Source organism: Ahaetulla prasina, chromosome 3 (genome assembly GCF_028640845.1).
Source record: "Ahaetulla prasina isolate Xishuangbanna chromosome 3, ASM2864084v1, whole genome shotgun sequence".
Classification (NCBI taxonomy): domain Eukaryota; kingdom Metazoa; phylum Chordata; class Lepidosauria; order Squamata; family Colubridae; genus Ahaetulla; species Ahaetulla prasina.
In genome coordinates this window covers 80,092,629-80,111,388 of record NC_080541.1, presented here as the reverse complement: position 1 = coordinate 80,111,388, position 18,760 = coordinate 80,092,629, and the positions used below count along the sequence as shown (strand labels likewise).

The 18,760-nt window shown below is 34.2% G+C and overlaps 1 protein-coding gene across 1 annotated transcript in view; it reads right to left on the bottom strand.

The window, feature by feature from the left end:
- Positions 1-18,760, bottom strand: part of LOC131195313 (uncharacterized) — a 222,272-nt gene that overhangs the window by 158,305 nt on the left and 45,207 nt on the right. Inside the window, exons 4-7 of the mRNA XM_058177111.1 lie at positions 17,653-17,834; positions 14,457-14,524; positions 10,471-10,594; positions 6,607-6,846 (exon numbers count right to left, since the gene is read on the bottom strand). Coding sequence (XP_058033094.1) covers positions 6,607-6,846; positions 10,471-10,594; positions 14,457-14,524; positions 17,653-17,834 — 614 coding nt within the window. The remainder of the gene's footprint in view (positions 1-6,606; positions 6,847-10,470; positions 10,595-14,456; positions 14,525-17,652; positions 17,835-18,760) is intronic.

The following is an 18,760-nucleotide window of genomic DNA, read 5'->3' as shown; positions in this document are numbered from 1 at the left end:
TGTGACTATTAAGGACAATGATATTATGAGATATTTCTCATACCAATCTCGTTCAGAATATTACCAAGAAACTGCATGATATGGATTTAGGAAAGCCTTACATTAAAAATAAATTTATATTTTACAGTAAAATTGTTCACGCTCCTCTCCAACTCCTTTCTAGGCCAAAAAATGTTGTGCTTATTATTTTGATAGCTAAAATTTTAAATTGGTGCCAGCATCAACTCAATGACTGGATGATAAGTGTCTTGAAACTTCAAGAGAAGCCACTAAATTTTTCACAGCATTTGGGTGTCATTTTTGATATAATAAAAATATGGTGCCCTTTTAATAATGAATAATACATTATTCCCACAGTTTGATTTACATGCATGGATTAAATGTCATGTTTGAAAAGGTGCTGTTTTATGCTTCCTGAATTTCCCTTAAGTAAAGCCAAGTAGCACCTGGCAAAATCCAGCAAACTTCCTGCTTTGCCAAGTTGACACAAAGTGTAATAGTATCTCTAGATTTGAACCTCTATATGAATCTCTTTCAATCAGCATCTATGTATTCTGAATGGCCAAATTTCTGAGTGTGTTTTTCAAAAAGAAGACCACACTAGATATTATTTTCAGCTAGAGCAGTTTTATTAAAATATGAAATATAAGAATTTAGGTAGTATTCTTATTAGTCACATTAATTACCTATATCTTGATACTGATGTTGAATAATATTACTGTTCTATATTTTTATTGGAGATTTTTTTTAATGCAGCATTATTATGTTTAATTTTAGGAAGAATATATTATTCAATACGTCATCAACCTTTTCACTTTTTATTGACATAATGGCAGATGGCTCTATTCCTCAATTTGCAACCCAGTATGCATGGCATTAAATGGGATAAATATCCAGCCTTAGCGCTGCAGCAGCCTATGAATAATAGGAATAACAAGAACTTGGGAATAAGAGCCATTTTACTCATGTGTAGTTACTACAGCACATGCGCAGAGTATCTAGGCAGCTGGGCGGAGCCCCCCACCGCCTCCACTACCGGTTCACCCTGGTTTGGTAGAAACCCACTGTACAGCACATAATAATAATAATAATAATAATAATAATAATAATAATAATAATAATAATAATAATAATAATAATAATATCAGAGTTGGAAGGGACCTTGGAGGTCTTCTAGTCCAACCCCCTGCCCAGGCAGGAAACCCTACACCACATAAAGATTTGTCCATGTTGAACTCAGATTTCTAAGGGCTTCACTAGCTCATTGACGTACAGATGCTCCTCAACTTACAACCACTTGTTTAGGAACAGCTTAAAGTTACAACAGAACTGAAAAAAGTAACTTATAACCAGTGCTCAACTTATGTTTATCACAGCATCTCCAAAGGCATGTGATCAAAATTCAGGCGCTTGGCAGCCAGCATGTATTTATGATGATTGTAGAACCCCAGAATCATGTGATCACTATTTGCAACCTTCCCAATCAGCTTTCGACAAAGTTAACTTTTGAAAAAGTCGACAAGGGAAGCTTAACGGGCTGTGGTTCACTTAAGAACTGCAGTGATTTGTTTACCATGGCCAAAAAGGTCATAAAATCAGATATGACTCACTTATGTTATTTATTTACTTATTAAACAAATTTATATGGCAGCCCAAGACACAAAGGTGACTTTGAAAGCTTATAACACTTAACACCCATTTTACTTAGATACGCAAATTCTGATCTCTATTAAGTCAAGGTCTACCTGTATATGGCTGGTATGTATACCTATGGAACAGCAATTAATTTGACAAGCATTTTGCCTTGTTTATAGTTAATATTAATCAGAATTCATCAATTCAATCAATACTCTTTTTTAACCTGACCTTGCTGTTTTTGGAATGTGGCCTCTATTCACTGCATGTAACAACGGAATTTGTACAGAAAATTATTTTGTTTGTTTATCATCTTTTTTCAGCCTAATTTTCATGGACATATCAGCTTAAATTTAAGATTGCATTTTTTCCAATAAATACAGGCAAGAGGGAGAAGAATAAAAGAGGGAGGAAGGAACATTGATCAGTGTCCTAGTATTCCATAATTTATTGAGCTATATTTTAATTGGAAAAATATGAATTTTGGTTTCCACACAGATTTTATTTTTAACATTTTCTGAATGTTTTGGTTATTTCCTTCTAATGCCTTTGAAGATTTTTAGGTAAACACCAAATGTGGCATGATGTTCCTTCTTTATTATTGCATTTCCAGCATTTGTGTATTGTATGATTTCTCCATTTGTTAATCATGGAAGGGAATTATACACCATCTATAAAACATTTTGTAAAGTATACTTCAAACTGAAGCATGGAGTGAATTTTATAGAATTTTTTAAAATAGATCTTCACATTGTTTTAATGTAATTGCTTCTTTGAAGTTTTGCATCCATTTCATCAAGCAGTTTTAAATTTGTTCTGACTCCACGTATTTCCATAACAATTTATAGATGTGTCCCTTCTATTTTCTTTTCCTTTTGTTTCTTTGTACTGTAGATATATGTGGAGTTCAATGACTAAGCCAGATCCTTCTAAAATTGATATTCTGCTTTTTGGAATTTTTTATTCATTCTCCTACCCATAATAAACAACTTGCTTCATAATGATTTAACATAAGGGAAAGCAGGTCCACCATTTTCTTTTGAGTCTTTAAAAATTTTGATTCTTAAATTCATTCTCCCCCGCTCCCCCCATTCCATATGAATCTGTTCAGTGTTCTTTGTCGATCTTGCAAACTTTTTATGAAATTGGAATTGGAATTTTAAGTAATATATTCATTTTTACTGGGCAAGAAAGTTTTTTTTATTTTTTTGCTGCAATTGTTTTGAAATATAACTGCTACATCCTGTCAAAGTCCTACATGTTTCATTGGATTTTTATTGTCTTACAGCTAGACATCAGGAAGGGCATCCAGCCAATAAATGCTCAAGTCCATTCAGTCACCCCTCCCTCCACCCGACTCCACTCTGAATAAAGGGATTAAAATGTAGTAAAAAAGAAAAACAATCAATCATTTTTCAACAATTCTTCTTCAGAAATAAATGCCTTGTTATTATCCTTTTTTTTGTGTGTTTGTTAATTTTGCATCCAATTATTTAAATTATTTTTCATCAAGTCTCTTACAGAGAGATTTTGCATTATTTCTAGAACTTTGTCTGCGTAGCATTTTATTATGGACTCCTCTCCTTGCATATAAATCCCAGTTATTTTATGTTCATATTTTTTGGATCTTATTTGCCAAGATTGCCAGAGTAACTACTGAGAGTTAGCACTCTTGCTTATGCCTTCATTTATTGAAAAGTTTATAGACAGCTGTCAGTTTTTTCTTGTTTTGCTATTGATACACACTCTCTATCCAAGTTTTGTCTTTTCTCCTATTTTGTCAAATACCTCTAACAGGAAAGTCCATTTCAAATTGTTGATATATTCTCTGTGTCTAAGAATAGTATTACTTTCTTTTATTTATTAATGTATTCTTATGCATTTATTAAATCTAATGTTGTGTCTTATCTTTCTCTTTTCAACGCAACCAGTTCAATCTGTATGTATGATTTTGGACATGTGCATTTGCATGGATTCAGTTAATACTGTGGTAAATATCCTATGATCATCATTTAATTTTTTTAAAAAAAAATTTTTGTACGATTGAGGATTTGAAGAAACCTCAATCATACAAACCAAACTTTTATTATGATTCTTTAACTAATTAATTTTCTTTTTTATAAATCAGTTATATATGCTTCTTCCTATGGTATTGTTTTTGTTACTTGAGTTTCATTTACTGTACTCAATAGCAGTTGTAATATTTTGTAACGTTTTGTAATATTGAGCTATCAGTTCATCTGGACGTAATGCCTTTCAAATTTTAATTTTCTTTATTGCTTCTTTAATGTCCTGAATTATAATTGTTTAGGTAGTATTTGTCTGTGTTCTTGAGATGTTTTTTTTTTAAATTAAGTCTTCAATACTGTTTATTTTGAAACCTTCTTCGTCAATGTTAAGTTTAAAGTTTCATTCTTTGAAAAATTCTGTAATTCTTCTTTAACAACCCTTCTTTCTTTCTTTTTTCTAATTTAATGTATCAAATGTTCCCCTCGTTTGTTTAAATTCTTGAAGTGATTTTGTTTGACATATGCTATCTATTTTTGGAGTTTTTCCATTTCTAAAATGTCTATTTGTTGTTTGACTTTATTTAGCTGTCTAAATGCCTGACAGTTTGGATTGGTTTGTGAATTTGTTGTACTTCCTTTATTTTTTCTTGAAGTTGTAATTTCTATCTGCTAAATTGTTTTTCTACTTTGCTACAAATCTTATCTTCTTCCCTATGGTTGTCTTTGACATTTCTGGAGTTGTATTTCGTTTGAAAAACGTATTAGTTTGAAAAAAAAACATATTTAGTTTGAAAAACATGACTCAGTATTATTCCAAGGAGGCATAATAAGTTTTTATAATATGCCTCATTGGAATAACACTGAGTCATGCATCTTCAATTGAAAAGACATTTTTAATTTTTTTAAAAGCATTTTTATATATATTTTTCTCCTTGGAGCCATAATAATGAAATTGAATTATAATCCGTATGTCTTTGGAACAGTCTTCACTTTCTTGGCAAATCTTGAATATTTTAAAAATGGAAATGATTTGGAAAAGTCATGTTTTATGCATTCATTCTTTTTGCTTTTCAGAAATCTGACATAGTGTTCAGGAAGATCCACCCCACAACTCACCATATGAATCACACGAAACTCTATGACTTCAGTGAAGAATCAGTTTTGCCTACTCCAGGATGATTATAAAATTACAATAAAATGTGGTGAAACTTAATGCAAGGAATAGATACACATGACCTTTATACTTGACAGGATAGGCAGAAAAAGTGTGATTCACTTTTGGAAGGGTCTCATACAAAATCCATCAAATCCACAACCACATCAATTCATAGTGGTCAATTATTGCGCTTTCTAGTAATCTAGAAATTTAGAACAAGAGTTATCCAATAAATCAGAGGCACACAGCACAAATTGCCAGGATGAGTTGCATAGTTGCTAAATAGAGACAACAGGGACAGTTGCTAAAGGCATGCAACATGTCCCTATTGTTGCTGTTTTTTTCCCTGAGGGCAGAGTTGAAAAATTGAATGTGATAAGGAAGAAATACAAGATGAATAATAATGATAATAAATATATGAATCATAATAATTAATCACATGTAAGTTTAAGTTAAATCAAATCAAATTTAGCAATAGCAATAGCACTTAGACTTATATACTGCTTCATAGTGCTTTTACAGCCCTCTCTAAGTGGTTTACAGAGTCAGACTATCGCCCCCAACAATCTGGGTCCTCATTTTACCCACCTTGGAAGGATGGAAGGTTGAGTCAACCTTGAGCTGGTGAGATTTGAACTGCCGAACTGCAGCTAGCAGTCAGCTGAAGTAGCCTGCAGTACTGCACTCTAACTACTGCACCACCTTGGCTCTGGGTAAAATTTACTTTACCTTGCCCATCTGTTTTTTTGAGGAATATTGTGTGTGTGTGTGTGTGTGTGTATATATGTATTTATTTTATCTTCTTCCTGACTACTTTTTACACGGATGACTCAATATTGCAATAAACTAAATATAAACTTTTGCCCCACAAGAACAGGAACAAATCTTTCTCAGGAATCTAAAATAATTTGAAGAAAGAAATTTCTTTCTTTCTTTCTTTCTTTCTTTCTTTCTTTCTCTTTCTTTCTTCCTTCCTTCCTTCCTTCCTTCCTTCCTTCCTTCCTTCCTTCCTTTTTTTCTTTTTATCTTTCTATCTATCTATCCAAACACGCATACAAACAAATACACACATGTGTATGTATGGGGAGTAGTAAGGTTTGCACTTATCAGATAAACGATAAACTCTTGAGATTGTTTCCCCCACCTCTCTGAATAAAAAAAAAATTCAATAAGGACATCATCATCAACTTCTCTTTTCCCAAATATTTATCTATTTGGCATTTTGCTCAAAAAACTTGCTCTTTTTCACAAATGGGGCTTAAAACATAGAAAAAGCTTAAAACATAGAAAAAGATATATACATTCATATATTTATCTACAGCTATTTATTCATTTATTATTCTAAATCTACTTTATACAAATCATGTTACATAGATGACAAGCTGCATAGACTTTTTAAGCAGCAAGCAAAAACCTAAATGTGGCTGACAACGCTCCATAATCTAGGGTTTAATATATCCGGTAATTTTGGAATACTGTAATAAATATATTACTTGGTTATTTGCTATATAACTGTGCTCAAATGTGACTGAAATAATTTCTATGTTAGAAAGACAAGATAGAAAATTCTGCCTGTGCCCAGATTTACCCTAAAAATATTAAATAAATTATAAGCACAAGAGTGTATTAAATATTTCCCCAAACTGATTCAGTTGTGGGGTTCAGTTCTTAGAATATCCAGCCAACTTGGAACAAAAGGAGCTACTTCCCTGAGTGTGGCAGGCATTCAGTTGTGGAACGTAATGTAGCTCAATGCAGAATACTATTTTTTCCAACTACAAAACGTATTAAAGAAACTTCACTTACTGTGTATATGCTTTGTTCGAAAGAGAGCTCCACGTCATAGAAGTTCCCATTATGTCTCACAGGCAGTGACTTTCCAGCCAATTGTTGTCCATCCACTTTGGAGGAAGAAAGAAATTTTCCATCGAGTTGTTTACAGATGGAAACCTTGAGACTGTAACTACCTTGTGGCACTTTGTCCTTGATACCCCGTAAACATTTTAGATGAATATCAGTAAATTGAGATTTTTTGGTGCGATTAACCTAAAGAACAGTGGGAGAGAGAGCAACACTCATTATCAGTACTTTTTTAAACAATCTGAGATCAGTTGGGAGAAAAAAAAGGGGTGAAATCCAGCAGGTTCTAACAGGTTCTAGAGAACCGGTAGCGGAAATTTTGAGTAGTTTGGAGAACCGGTAGTGGAAATTTTGAGTAGTTCGGAGAACCGGCAAATACCTCCTCTGGCTGGTCCCAGAGTGGGGTGGGAATGGGGATTTTGCAGTATCCTTCCCCTGCAATGCCCACCAAGCCATGCCCACCAAGCCTCACCACACCACCAAGCCACGCCCACCAAGCCACGCCCACAGAACCGGTAGTAAAAAAAATTTTGGATTTCACCAGTGGAGAAAAAGGTTATTTTGAAAGTACCCCCATCCCATTTTTTTCAGTATACTCTATAGCACCAGGGTGCCTAACCTTCCTGTCCTAATGTTCCCTTTGATTGTATCCAATTCGTATGGTTATTTCATGCTTATACTTATATATACTGTTGTGTTTGACAAATAAATAAATAAATAAAATAAAATTATAATATTTCTCCTCCCTCTCTCTCCCTCCCTCCCTCCCTCATTCAAACTCAATAGTCCAGTAGGGAAACCTGAAATTCTGAAGTAACTCTTGGCAATATATTTCAAAATAAATATATATACATATACATACATACTTGTTTTCTGAGGTTTTCGCGGGTGTTTGTATGTAGGTCTTTGGTTATTCGGGTTTTCTCCCGTGTAAAATTGGAAGTGTCTTGGTGACGTTTCGATGAAATCCCATTCGTCATCATCAGGCTAAGTGCTTACAGCTTCGTATTTTACGCGGGAGAAAACCTGAATAACCGAAGACCTACATACAAACACCCGCGAAAACCTCAGAAAACAAATATATATACATACATACATATATATCATATATATATATATATATATATATATATATATGTAGGTCTTTGGTTATTCGGGTTTTCTCCCGCGTAAAATTGGAAGTGTCTTGGCGACGTTTCGACGAAGTCTCATTCGTCATCTTCAGGCTTCAGCTTCGTGCTTCTGGGAGCAATGGGAACAATATATATATATATTGTTTCTAGTTGAATGAAACACACTGATGCATTCAGTTGTTTCAAATATTGAAATATGCTTCTGTTTTCATCCCCTAGCAGGGGGACTTTGGAGGCCATTTCCCCCACCTTGCCTTTTTTAAAAAAAGATATTGCTTCTGTTTGGCAACACTAAGAAATACTTTAAAGGCAGTCCTTGACTTACAACCTTGGCAACTGGTTCATATATTTATGACGGTTGCAATGTCCCGGGGTCATGTGATGACCTTTTGCGGCCTTCTGACAAGCAATGTCAATGGGGAAGCCAGATTCACTTAAGAATCAGGTTACTAACTTAACAACTGCAGTGATTCACTTAACAACTGTGGCATGAAAGGTCATAAAATAGGGCAAAACTCACTTAGCCACAGAACTTTTGGATTCATTTATAGTCATAAGTCGAAGACTACCTGTAGTCTGTTTCCCACAAAGAGAATAGATTGGTTATACTAACCCCCTGAAAAAGCCCCACCCCACCCCAACACATATCCTTTCTGCTGAACTACAGGTCTAATTATTCTCAAACAGCATATTCATTATCCTATTGTATCACCTTTCTCCCCCCCCTCGCATCACTGGGTACTGCCATCAACATTGTCTAACTTGTACTGAAATCAAGAAGCAAAGGCTTAACCTCTTGATTTTTTTCCATAGACACATTAAATTGCTCCCCCCTTCTTCTTCTTCTTCTTCTTTTTTTTTTTTTTTGAGTGGGAAGACATCATAAAGCAAATAATGTCAGGAAAACAATATATAGTTATAATATTATGCATGAAAAATTGCATATATGATAAGGAATAAGGGGGCTATAAAGATAAAAATATGTATAGAAAAGTTGGGGGGAAATGTACGGGATAGAAGAACACTGATTTGAAACTGTTGTAAAAACTAAAAACTAAATTTTATGTTTGTGTTTGTTTTGTTTTTAAAAAAGAAATAACAATAAAAATTTATTTTTAAAAAAAATTGCTCATTTTTTTTAGAGAGATTAAGATTCTAATATTGTAAAGTATCTAGTAAGCTTTTGTCTTATTACATCATGGTGCAAAAAGTATTTCTTTATACATTAATTTCAAAATAAATACTTGATCTCAATTGTTTAACATGAAATCCGATAGCACATCAAAAAAAGCATGCCTTCAACAAAATATTTTAGAATAGCAACGTGCTCACTGTCGCACCGTCCCACAATCTCTTCAAGATCTGAAATGTTTTATTTGATATATCGAAGATGTTTAACCATATAAGTAATCTTACCTTAGTCATATAGTATAAAGATGTATGATAATATATTATGAGATCTATAGACTATATGCAATGGAAATATTTCTTTCTCTTGGGATGTTTTGTTATGACAGGGTCCACAGAATACAATGGTTTTAATCCTGGCATGCCTTAAGGAATATAGTGACCAAAAATCTCTTTTTAAAAACTCCTGGGTTTAATTTATAATAGGAAAAACAGCATATTTCCATATAGATAAGAGAGTATGTGAAGTTACATTCAGCAGTGTTAAAAAAAATCACTTGACGGAATTAAGCCTCTTTTGTTTTTGTCAACACAATCTATACTTAACAAACTAATCTCAATGGCAATTATTTAAGTTAAATTAGAAAATTCTTAATTAACAGTGAAGAATTAACCTTAATATTTTTAGATACACACACACACACACACACAATTAACATCATGTGAATGAATAAATCAGACAATGTTTCAAAAACCTCAAGGCAGGATTACTGATGCAGTCAGACCGAGTTATTAAACACATTCTAAATTAAACGCCTCTATGAATTTTATACTGAAATATATTGTGATAGTTTTGCATGCCAAATGTGACATTTTATATTTTAGATTCATCTTCTGCAGTAATTTTGGAAATGTCACACAAACAAAGATTTTGCATTTACCCAATGGAATTACTATGCATGGCCAGTTAGCTTCCTCTTTTTCTGGCTCTTCTAGTTGTTTCAAGTCAGCAAGCCATAAAAAATCTTTATCTCTCTGAAACACAGCAATTTGGAAGATAATCGAATAGTGACTGGGGGGCAAAAACGCCAGTCTGAGGAATTATACCACAATCTCTCTTGCATTTACAACATTCCCTCAAAGCTAGTGTCAGTTGAGTAGGAAAAGGAGATAGGGGATGCATCGTATCTCAAGCTTGTCTCGTTTAAATAGTGGCAGAGCTGCCTTTCTTCTACCTACAATATCACTTTGCTTGGTCAATGTGCTTGAAAAATTTTGCCTTGCCGACATGATCTGTGGGCCAGAGGTACTTCTAAACATTTTGTTAAAGCACATCTTTGCATTTGAAAAATGTACATCTTAAAAACCTGCTAAACTCCTTGCATCTTTTTAAATCTAAATAAAAAAGATTTTATTTTCTACAAGGAAATCCATATATCTGATCTAGTCATTTGCAATTTTCCTTTCCAAACACATACAGAAGAAAAGGGAGGGAGAGAGGGAGGGACCGAGGGAGGGAGGGAGGAAGGAAGAGACCCAAACTGTTTACCTTCCAGCAAGGAACAGCTGTTCCATTTGAATTATGACTCACTCCTGGAAGGTTATGAAGTTTGGCTGCAGCCCTCATTTTCCAGGCATTTGAGACAGTTTCCAACACCTGACTTTCTGGCTTGCTTTGGTGACAAAGGGAATGTAAAGGGAACATTTTAAATAGCATGCATAAATTAAAGGCAACCATGACGCCTGAAACTTGCTGCATTCCTTTATTTATTTATTTATTCAATTTCTAAAGCTGTCTATCTCAAACAAGTGACTCTGGGTAGTGATCATTAAATCAATACATACAAACATACATGCATGTATACTGCATATTTCTGCTTCTTAAATATGCCATAGAGAATCCAGGAGTATAGTCAACCAAAGTGGCAAAAGAATAATGCACAACAGTCCCTAGTGCTCTCTGAGCTGGGTTATTTTCTGCAGACATTTCATTACCAGGTAACATCATCAGTGCAAACCAGAAACAACCAAGTTCAGGGAGCACCAAGGACCCCTCATTTCAAGCTACAGATATTCTCCTTTAAATATAACAGAATCGTCTATCTATGTCTGAATTGTTGTGACAAAAATAGTAAGCTATAATCAAGTGAACACTGGAGTTCCCCTAAAAGTCCAGATTAGCAAAAATAGATAGTTTATTGCAAGCTTCTTGGAAGAGAAGTGAAATGTCTTCAGAGAAAAACAAGAAAGTCCAGATATCTCTTGAAAAAGCACTTTTGGGATAGAATGTCTGTTGTATCCCAATAGCATAGCTTGGGCAAAATCTCACATCACCTTCCAGCATTCTAGGATGTTGATTCTGGATATAGAGTTATTTCTTGATTTATGACAGTGAATTTCTAAAGTTTCTGGGACTTGAAATATATGAAGGATAGTTTTGCAAAAAGAAAAAAAAATGGTAGCTGTTTCTCAGTAGTTTTAACAAAAGAATGAACCGCACTAATTGATATAAACATTATATGAAGGAACAGCTTTTTTTAAAAAAAAAATCATGTTAGAAATTTAATTTGGAAATCTAGGTTTCAATTAGCAATAAGGTACGGGTATGTTTAAACAGAGCAATTGTATCAAGATAATTATTTGTAGTATTTCAAACTCGAGTTTTATTTTTGAAATTGTTTTGGGGGGAATGCTTTTGTCTAGTAATTCCTAAACATTTAAATGAATGCAAATGAAGCCTGTAATTGTTATATAAAGGTTCTAAAAAAAAAGAACAACCACAGAAACAATGAGATTGGTTTAATTTAAATCCATTAATGGTTGTTTTTCTTCTGGACTGGGACAGGGATTGTTGCTGTTTGTTTTAATTGTTTATTTTTACCCTATGTTGCCCAGGGTTACTATATAATTGGGCAGTATTATAAATTGCTAAAATAAATAAATGAATTTGCAGGAGACACATGATGTAGCCTTCCACTTTCCCAGGCATTAAATTTACCTTTGTGTACCAATAACATATGCCATGAGCAGCTGGGCCTTTCACATGCATAGTTATAACAAAATAACAAAGTTGCAAGGGACCTTGGAGATCTTCTAGTCCAACTCCTGCTCAGGCAGGAAACCCCATACCATTTCAGACAAATCTTTTCTTAAAAAGGAATGCTGGAAAACAGCCCCTCCTGCCATTCCCTTTTCTTTCTCCTTTTCTTCCATTGGAACAATTGGCATGACTGGGATAGGGATGGTCTGAGATATTTTCTCAAATGATTTCTTGGAATGGATTTAAGCCATGCTAAACTGATCCCTGCCTTTCTTCAAGGCCTTTCCCTAGCTGCCCCACAGAAGCTACTGAGATCCAATTTAATGTTGTGATGGGTTAGAAACCAGGAGACCTTGAGTTCTTGCAGGATTAAAAGCATGGATATCAGCTTGGTCACTTCAGGCCCATCACTTTTTCTTAGTCGAACCCACCTCATAGGGACATTATGGTAAGATATGATGAATTGTGTCTACAAAGGGGAAGGTGGTGATGGTCTACAGGGAAGAGGCAGTTTCCAAGAAAGGAAAGAGCACATTCAAAGATCGGGGGGGGAGGAGGGAGACAATCGATAACATAGCCCAAGATGGATTGGAGATGGAGATTTAGGATAGCCACTTCTTTGAATCTCCCAAGGTATATCCATTAGGATTTGAGTAGTATAGGTTTAGTCTGGCAAGGTTCTGCCTATGTGGTATAAGCAAACAAAGGAGTGAACTTTGGCTGGATTTTTCTATGTTGTTCTTGAGCTGGGCCTGATCAAAAATAGTAGCCAAGACAATGTAAGAGATGACCAGGCTGAGCATGAGGGAGGAGGTCAAGCACATCATACATCACGAATCCTTTGGCACCCACACGAGATCTAAGTCCAGCCTAGCTTGAGTGTCTTTCTTATCTCCCGCTCAGCTGGCTGAGGAACTCTGGGAATTGAAGTCCACAAGTCTTAAAGGGACCAAAGTTGGAGACCCCTGGCTTAGATTGATCCAGGATTTCCCTGGATCAGTTAAACCCAATCCCAAAATTATCAGCTGTCAGAAAAAGACTCTGACAAAGTGATATGATTACCTAAACAAAAATTAAAAGTGTACAAGAGTAAAAGTGACATGTGCCTTAAATGTAAAGGTAAGAGGCCTGCGATGGCTAGGCCAACGATGAAGTCAGGGAAACGCTGCCCAAAATAAACAACACAGGATTCTGTAGCATCCTTTTTTTTCTTGACCTGAAGGTTAAACAAAGCTTAATCTAATTGCCCTAAAAATGGAACAGAGGCAACGTCTATTGTGAACTTTCTTATCTAATTCCTGTGGTTGAGTCATCCACGAAAACCTCTTTTCCCAGGAAGACTGGTGGGTTTGAAACTTCGTACTTATTTAGTTTGCTCATGATGGAAATTATTTCACTTAATTTGGTTAGAGCTGCATTGACACAGGGGTTCATTAGGACACCCATTTGCTTGCAATTCAATTTAAAATTAAATACACTTTGTTGTGGATTTTATTACTTTTAAACTACTGTATCTATTGCCTTTATTAGCAGCTATTACACAATTATGAAGGTAAACAGTTTTCATTACCCCATTTGATCTCTTTTAGGGATACAACATTTTTCTTTTTGGTTCACATAGCTAGAAGTTGGAGAATCGAGAACTGTCTGGCTGAGAGAGAGCAATTCAATAAAATTAGTGGAAATAATGAGTTGGTAATTCAAGGAGAAACATGTCAGTGAAATAATTCCTCCCCCAAATTCATTCTCTTTGATCTCATGAAACAAAGGTGTGATATAAATATAACAATCATAAGAATACTGTATATTTTTGCTGGAGGGATGTATTTTTATTTGGGTTTGTGCTCAGGCAATAGTATTTTTTTTTAATTAGACATGGATAAAATTGAATTGTTAATCTTTGATAGAATATCTTTTCAAGCTTTGAGTCATTTTTAAAAAAGGTCTGCAGGGAAGATAGATCAAAAGATTTATATGTCTTTTTCAATACCTGTTCTAGGGGCAGAAAACAGCTGGTGCTTATTGTATATTTCCTTGGCCACTTGGTATATTGTATAGGCAACAGATAGGAGTAAAGGTTTTAAACAAATAAATGTAGTGATTCATATTTTAAAATTATAAATATAAAACAGCTTGTTCCAATTATGTAATTTTCACATATTTGTTTCAGTCACTATCTTCGTTTTGTCAAAATATTTAACAGTAATCCTCTCAGGTGGCTCTGATTCAAAATCAGAATTTTCTGGGAAAAACAAAGTACTTGCTATCAACTTTTTCACACTATCTTAGTACTGATATATAGACAAAACAAAAGAGCCTGTTTTAAAAATTACACCATGCAACATTTCTAATAGCTAACGAACTACTGCGGAACTACTCATACTATTTCAATGACGTGTAATATATTGAGCTTAAGTCTAATTTCCATTTAATGTTTACTTTCCTTAATTTATATGTAGGGTTATTATATAGGAACTATGCCCAAATATTCATACCTTTGAAATACTTTAGAAAGTTTTCTACTGAACTTTCCATCTTGGAAAATATCTTCATATTTTAAATCCTATATGAAAGAAAGTTTCACATGTTTAAATTCTGAGAAGAATATTAATTGTAACTATTATTTAAACATTTGGTGAGAATATTGATTCATCTTAGCTATGGAGATGAATACACTCAGAATATGGAGATGAATACACTTAAAACATCAGGTGACATGATGTTCAAACAGAAGTACAGAAAGTATTATATGATATACATATTATAATATACATGTAATACTTATATTTACATTTAATAAAGAAAGTATATAGGAAATTTTGACTAGTTAACAGTATCTATACCAAACTGCAGTCAGACTGGCTTAAATAGGGTTTTTAAACATGAATTTTATTGGGGTTTATTTTATATTTTGTATTGTATTTTAAATTTTAGGCTATATTGAATAAGTTTTTTAAATAGTGTTTTTATTGTAATGTATTGTATTATTTTATCTGCCTGTTCACCGCCCTGAGTCCTTCGGGAGAAGGGCGGTATAAAAATTAAATGATGATGAAGATGATGATGATGATGATGATGATGATGATGATGATGATGATGTCAGAATAATGATCTTTGCATGGTGACATAATCAAATCAAAGACTACCTATATAATATATTCTCCAAATCCACTTTAATATGAAATGTAGAATACATCCAGTTAACTACCTGATCTTTTGAATATATTATAAAGTCTTTGACAAGAGGCAACACTTGATTAGTCAAGAAAAAAATACATGTACTAACAGTATCCATAATGCTTTTTAAGGCCAATATTAGGGCAATGTGTATTTTAGCATAACCTTATTATTGTATTATTCACCTTCAAATATATTTTATATTTGTAAAGGGTGGGGTGGTATGTCTCACTGTGGAAAGAGCTGACAGTCTAATAAATGGGACAAATGGGCAAATGCCCCAAAGGTATCATGTAACTAATGAAATACCTTTAAGTTCCTACCTGAAGGTAACTGACAAATCAATTAGAGTACCATAAAAAGGTAAAAACCCAATTAAATGATTGAAGAGATAATTGTGACTATTAAGAACTAATTAAATTCTATATGTTCTATAACATGTGGATTCAAATGTTCCCTTGCCAGTTCAGGAAAAATATTCAGTAGTTACAGAGGTAGAAACATTTGAATATCTATTGCAATGGATCCGGACCTAAGAAAGTGGAAAAGTAACATTTAATAGCAGATATGATACAAAGGTGTCAGAAGGACACACCAACAATTTTTAATAGTCCGTAAACTGAAGATCCTACTTTTTATTCATTTAAATACTTCTTTTCACGTTTAAAATTATATAACCTTAGGAAGATTATATATTTATTAAATTACCTAACAAAAGCAGAAATATTTGTATTCTGCTCTCATTTACACTGCAATGATCTAATGGGACTGTGCTGTAAATATTCTATAGAAGATATCATATTTAAACTGTGCAATCATATGCTTGCTTACGCAACACTAATTCCCAGTGAATTCAATGGAGCTTCTTCTAAGTAGGCATGCATTAGTTTTCCTTGTAAGTTCAGACAATAAAAGCTGATAGTTCTGCAGTACAAATTGCAGTTTCCTCCTAGAGTTGAATTCCAATTGATTCAATGTTTTGAAACCATCTCTCCTTTGGAAAACCCATTGATGAGATCCACTGTTCTTATATACTATTTATGGTAATTGTAGTACAATTTCTGACTAACTGGGCTCAATTCTTTGTTTTTTGTGGTTACCTAAATGTTCCACAATTAATAATTTAAGGCAACGGTCAACATGAATTTTGGGGCAGGCAACAGCATTTTAAGAACTATTCTCATGTTTATTCATGGAGAGAATCCTTGTAAAAGGTATATTTATCTATTCAGAGGACTGAGGAAAAATGTTTTAAGTGAATACCAACAATAAATGCAATAACCACAAGGAATCTGATCTAGTGGATGAAAAGAGTAAAAAATGGTCCTCTTACATGATATGACAATTCACTGCTTGGTCTTCACTGCTTTTGAATAATATAGTCTTATATTCTTATGCTTGATTGCAAATCAATTTTATGTGATTAAAAAAAGCTAGATTTTTTTTAAAAAAAACCCTTTCTTACGCTTTAACCATAGTATTTAAGTAAAAAAATAATATTGTTTAAATATTAAGGCAGAGGTTTTAGTCAAATCAAGATAATCCTCCACATAAAAGAACACATTGTTTCTGAGAACATGATCCCATTATTTTTAGGTAAGGATCTTATAACTAATCGCTTGATAAATGGTTTGCTATCAATCCAAATGTGCGCAAATGTTGAGAGGCCAAAAAACTCATTTTTAGTTTCATAGAAATTAAAAAATGAGTCACGAGAGTAAATTCTATGCCTACTTTCATTATCTATGGTGTAATAAAGAACACACAACAATATTTTAAGCAATAGCAACTAATTATAAAAGCATTCACTTTTATCTTTAGTAGAATTGTTTTTCCAGGCTCTATGCCTACTTTAGAGTTATGGAGATTAATCAAGCAACACATCCGAATATTTTTATAATGCTTTTGGTAACTTCTATACAATGGTTAGTACCACCATTTAATTGACTATAATTGAAAAGCAAGTGAAGTATTTGACCTATTTGTTGTATCCATGTTTTTGTATCTTTTATTTTTTTATATTATATCTGAAAAGGGAGTAAATTTGAATAATGTCCCTCTGAATTAATAAAATTTTCCTCTCTGGCATTTGGAATTGTCTTCTTTATACTCATTGATTTTCAGTGCCTGCCTTTATTTTCATGTTTCTTTGGACAATTTCAGTTTCAACAGTTGAACATACATGAGCTATTTCCAAGGTTCATGAAGCACCATGACAAAGAAGCAGGTAAGACTACAATGCAGATATTTGATTAAAATAATAACATTAATATAAACAATCCCCATGTATTTCATAATTTCTCTTTCCATTCCTCAAAAGATTACACTTTGGTGGAAACTTTTTGCATGGTTTGGAAATCATGCTCAAAGACCAGAGGGAGATTCTAGGGCCCAACTGTTAAAATGTCAAGTGGAAGAGACAGTGACATCACTTTGGCTATGTGTCAGATGTGCAAAAAGTAAAACTAGTTATGAAGCAAATCATGAGTCAGACTGTCGGTACTCCACTCTGACCTGTTTGCATGGAAGTTTGCCCAGGAAAATAACTTCATTGTGAACCTCTTTCTCAAACTGCTCGATGTAAGGGAGAATGTCTTCATCTTCAACTTCATCACAAAGATCAGAGGTCTTAATGCTGCTGACAGGGCACGTAGAATCCAAAGTATCTTCACCTTCTATCTCTTCAACCTTCATTTCTAGAAAACAAGAATATGACTGATTCTCATGGTGAAATACAGAGTTGAGAGGGATCTTGGAGGTCTTCCAGGCCAACCTCCTGTTCAGGTAGGAGACCCTATACTATTTCTGACAAATGGCTGTCCAATGTCTTCTTAAAAAAACTCTAGTGATGGAGAACCCACAACTTCTGCAGGCAAGTTGTGAGCTTTCCTCTATAAGGTCCCATCTGTTACTTCTTGTCCCGTCTTAAGATGCTTTGGAGCAGAGGTCTCCAACCTTCCCAACTTTAAGACTTGCAGACTTCAACTCCCAGAGTTCCTCAGTCAGCAAAGCTTCTGGGAGTTGAAGTTCACAAGTCTTAAAGTTGTCAAGGTTGGAGACCCCTCCTTTGGAGAATAGGATGACCCTGGCCCTCCACTTCTTTGTGACAGCCCCTTAGATGTCCCAAAGGTGCTTTTTCAAAAGGTAACTGGACTTCTTTCTTCCTGGAAGATCTTTCATTTCCCATCCAAGAAACTTCTTCAGTTAGAGAAGGGAAGGGTTTATATTGCTTATAGTCATCTGGTCGATAGCAATCTTTCTGAGAGATGTTGAGGCCACTTGGAGGTTTTATCTATGTCCTCAGGGTCACCAAAATAATGCAAAAGGGTGTGGAACATTCTTGGAACTGCTGAAGCGCATAGTTAAACCTTCAAGTGGCCTCAACAACTCTCAGAAAGAGTGCTATCGACCAGATGACTGCAAGTAATATAAATCCTTCCATTCTCCACCATTCTCAAGAACTGAAGAAACTTCTTGGATGAGAAGCGAAATATCTTCAAGGAAAAACAAAGGAAGACCAGCTGCCATTTGGAAAACTACCTTTGGGACAACCATGACCTGGGTGACTGGGAATCTCCATAGACATTTAGCCTCTTAGATATTGCATGTATTATTATATTGC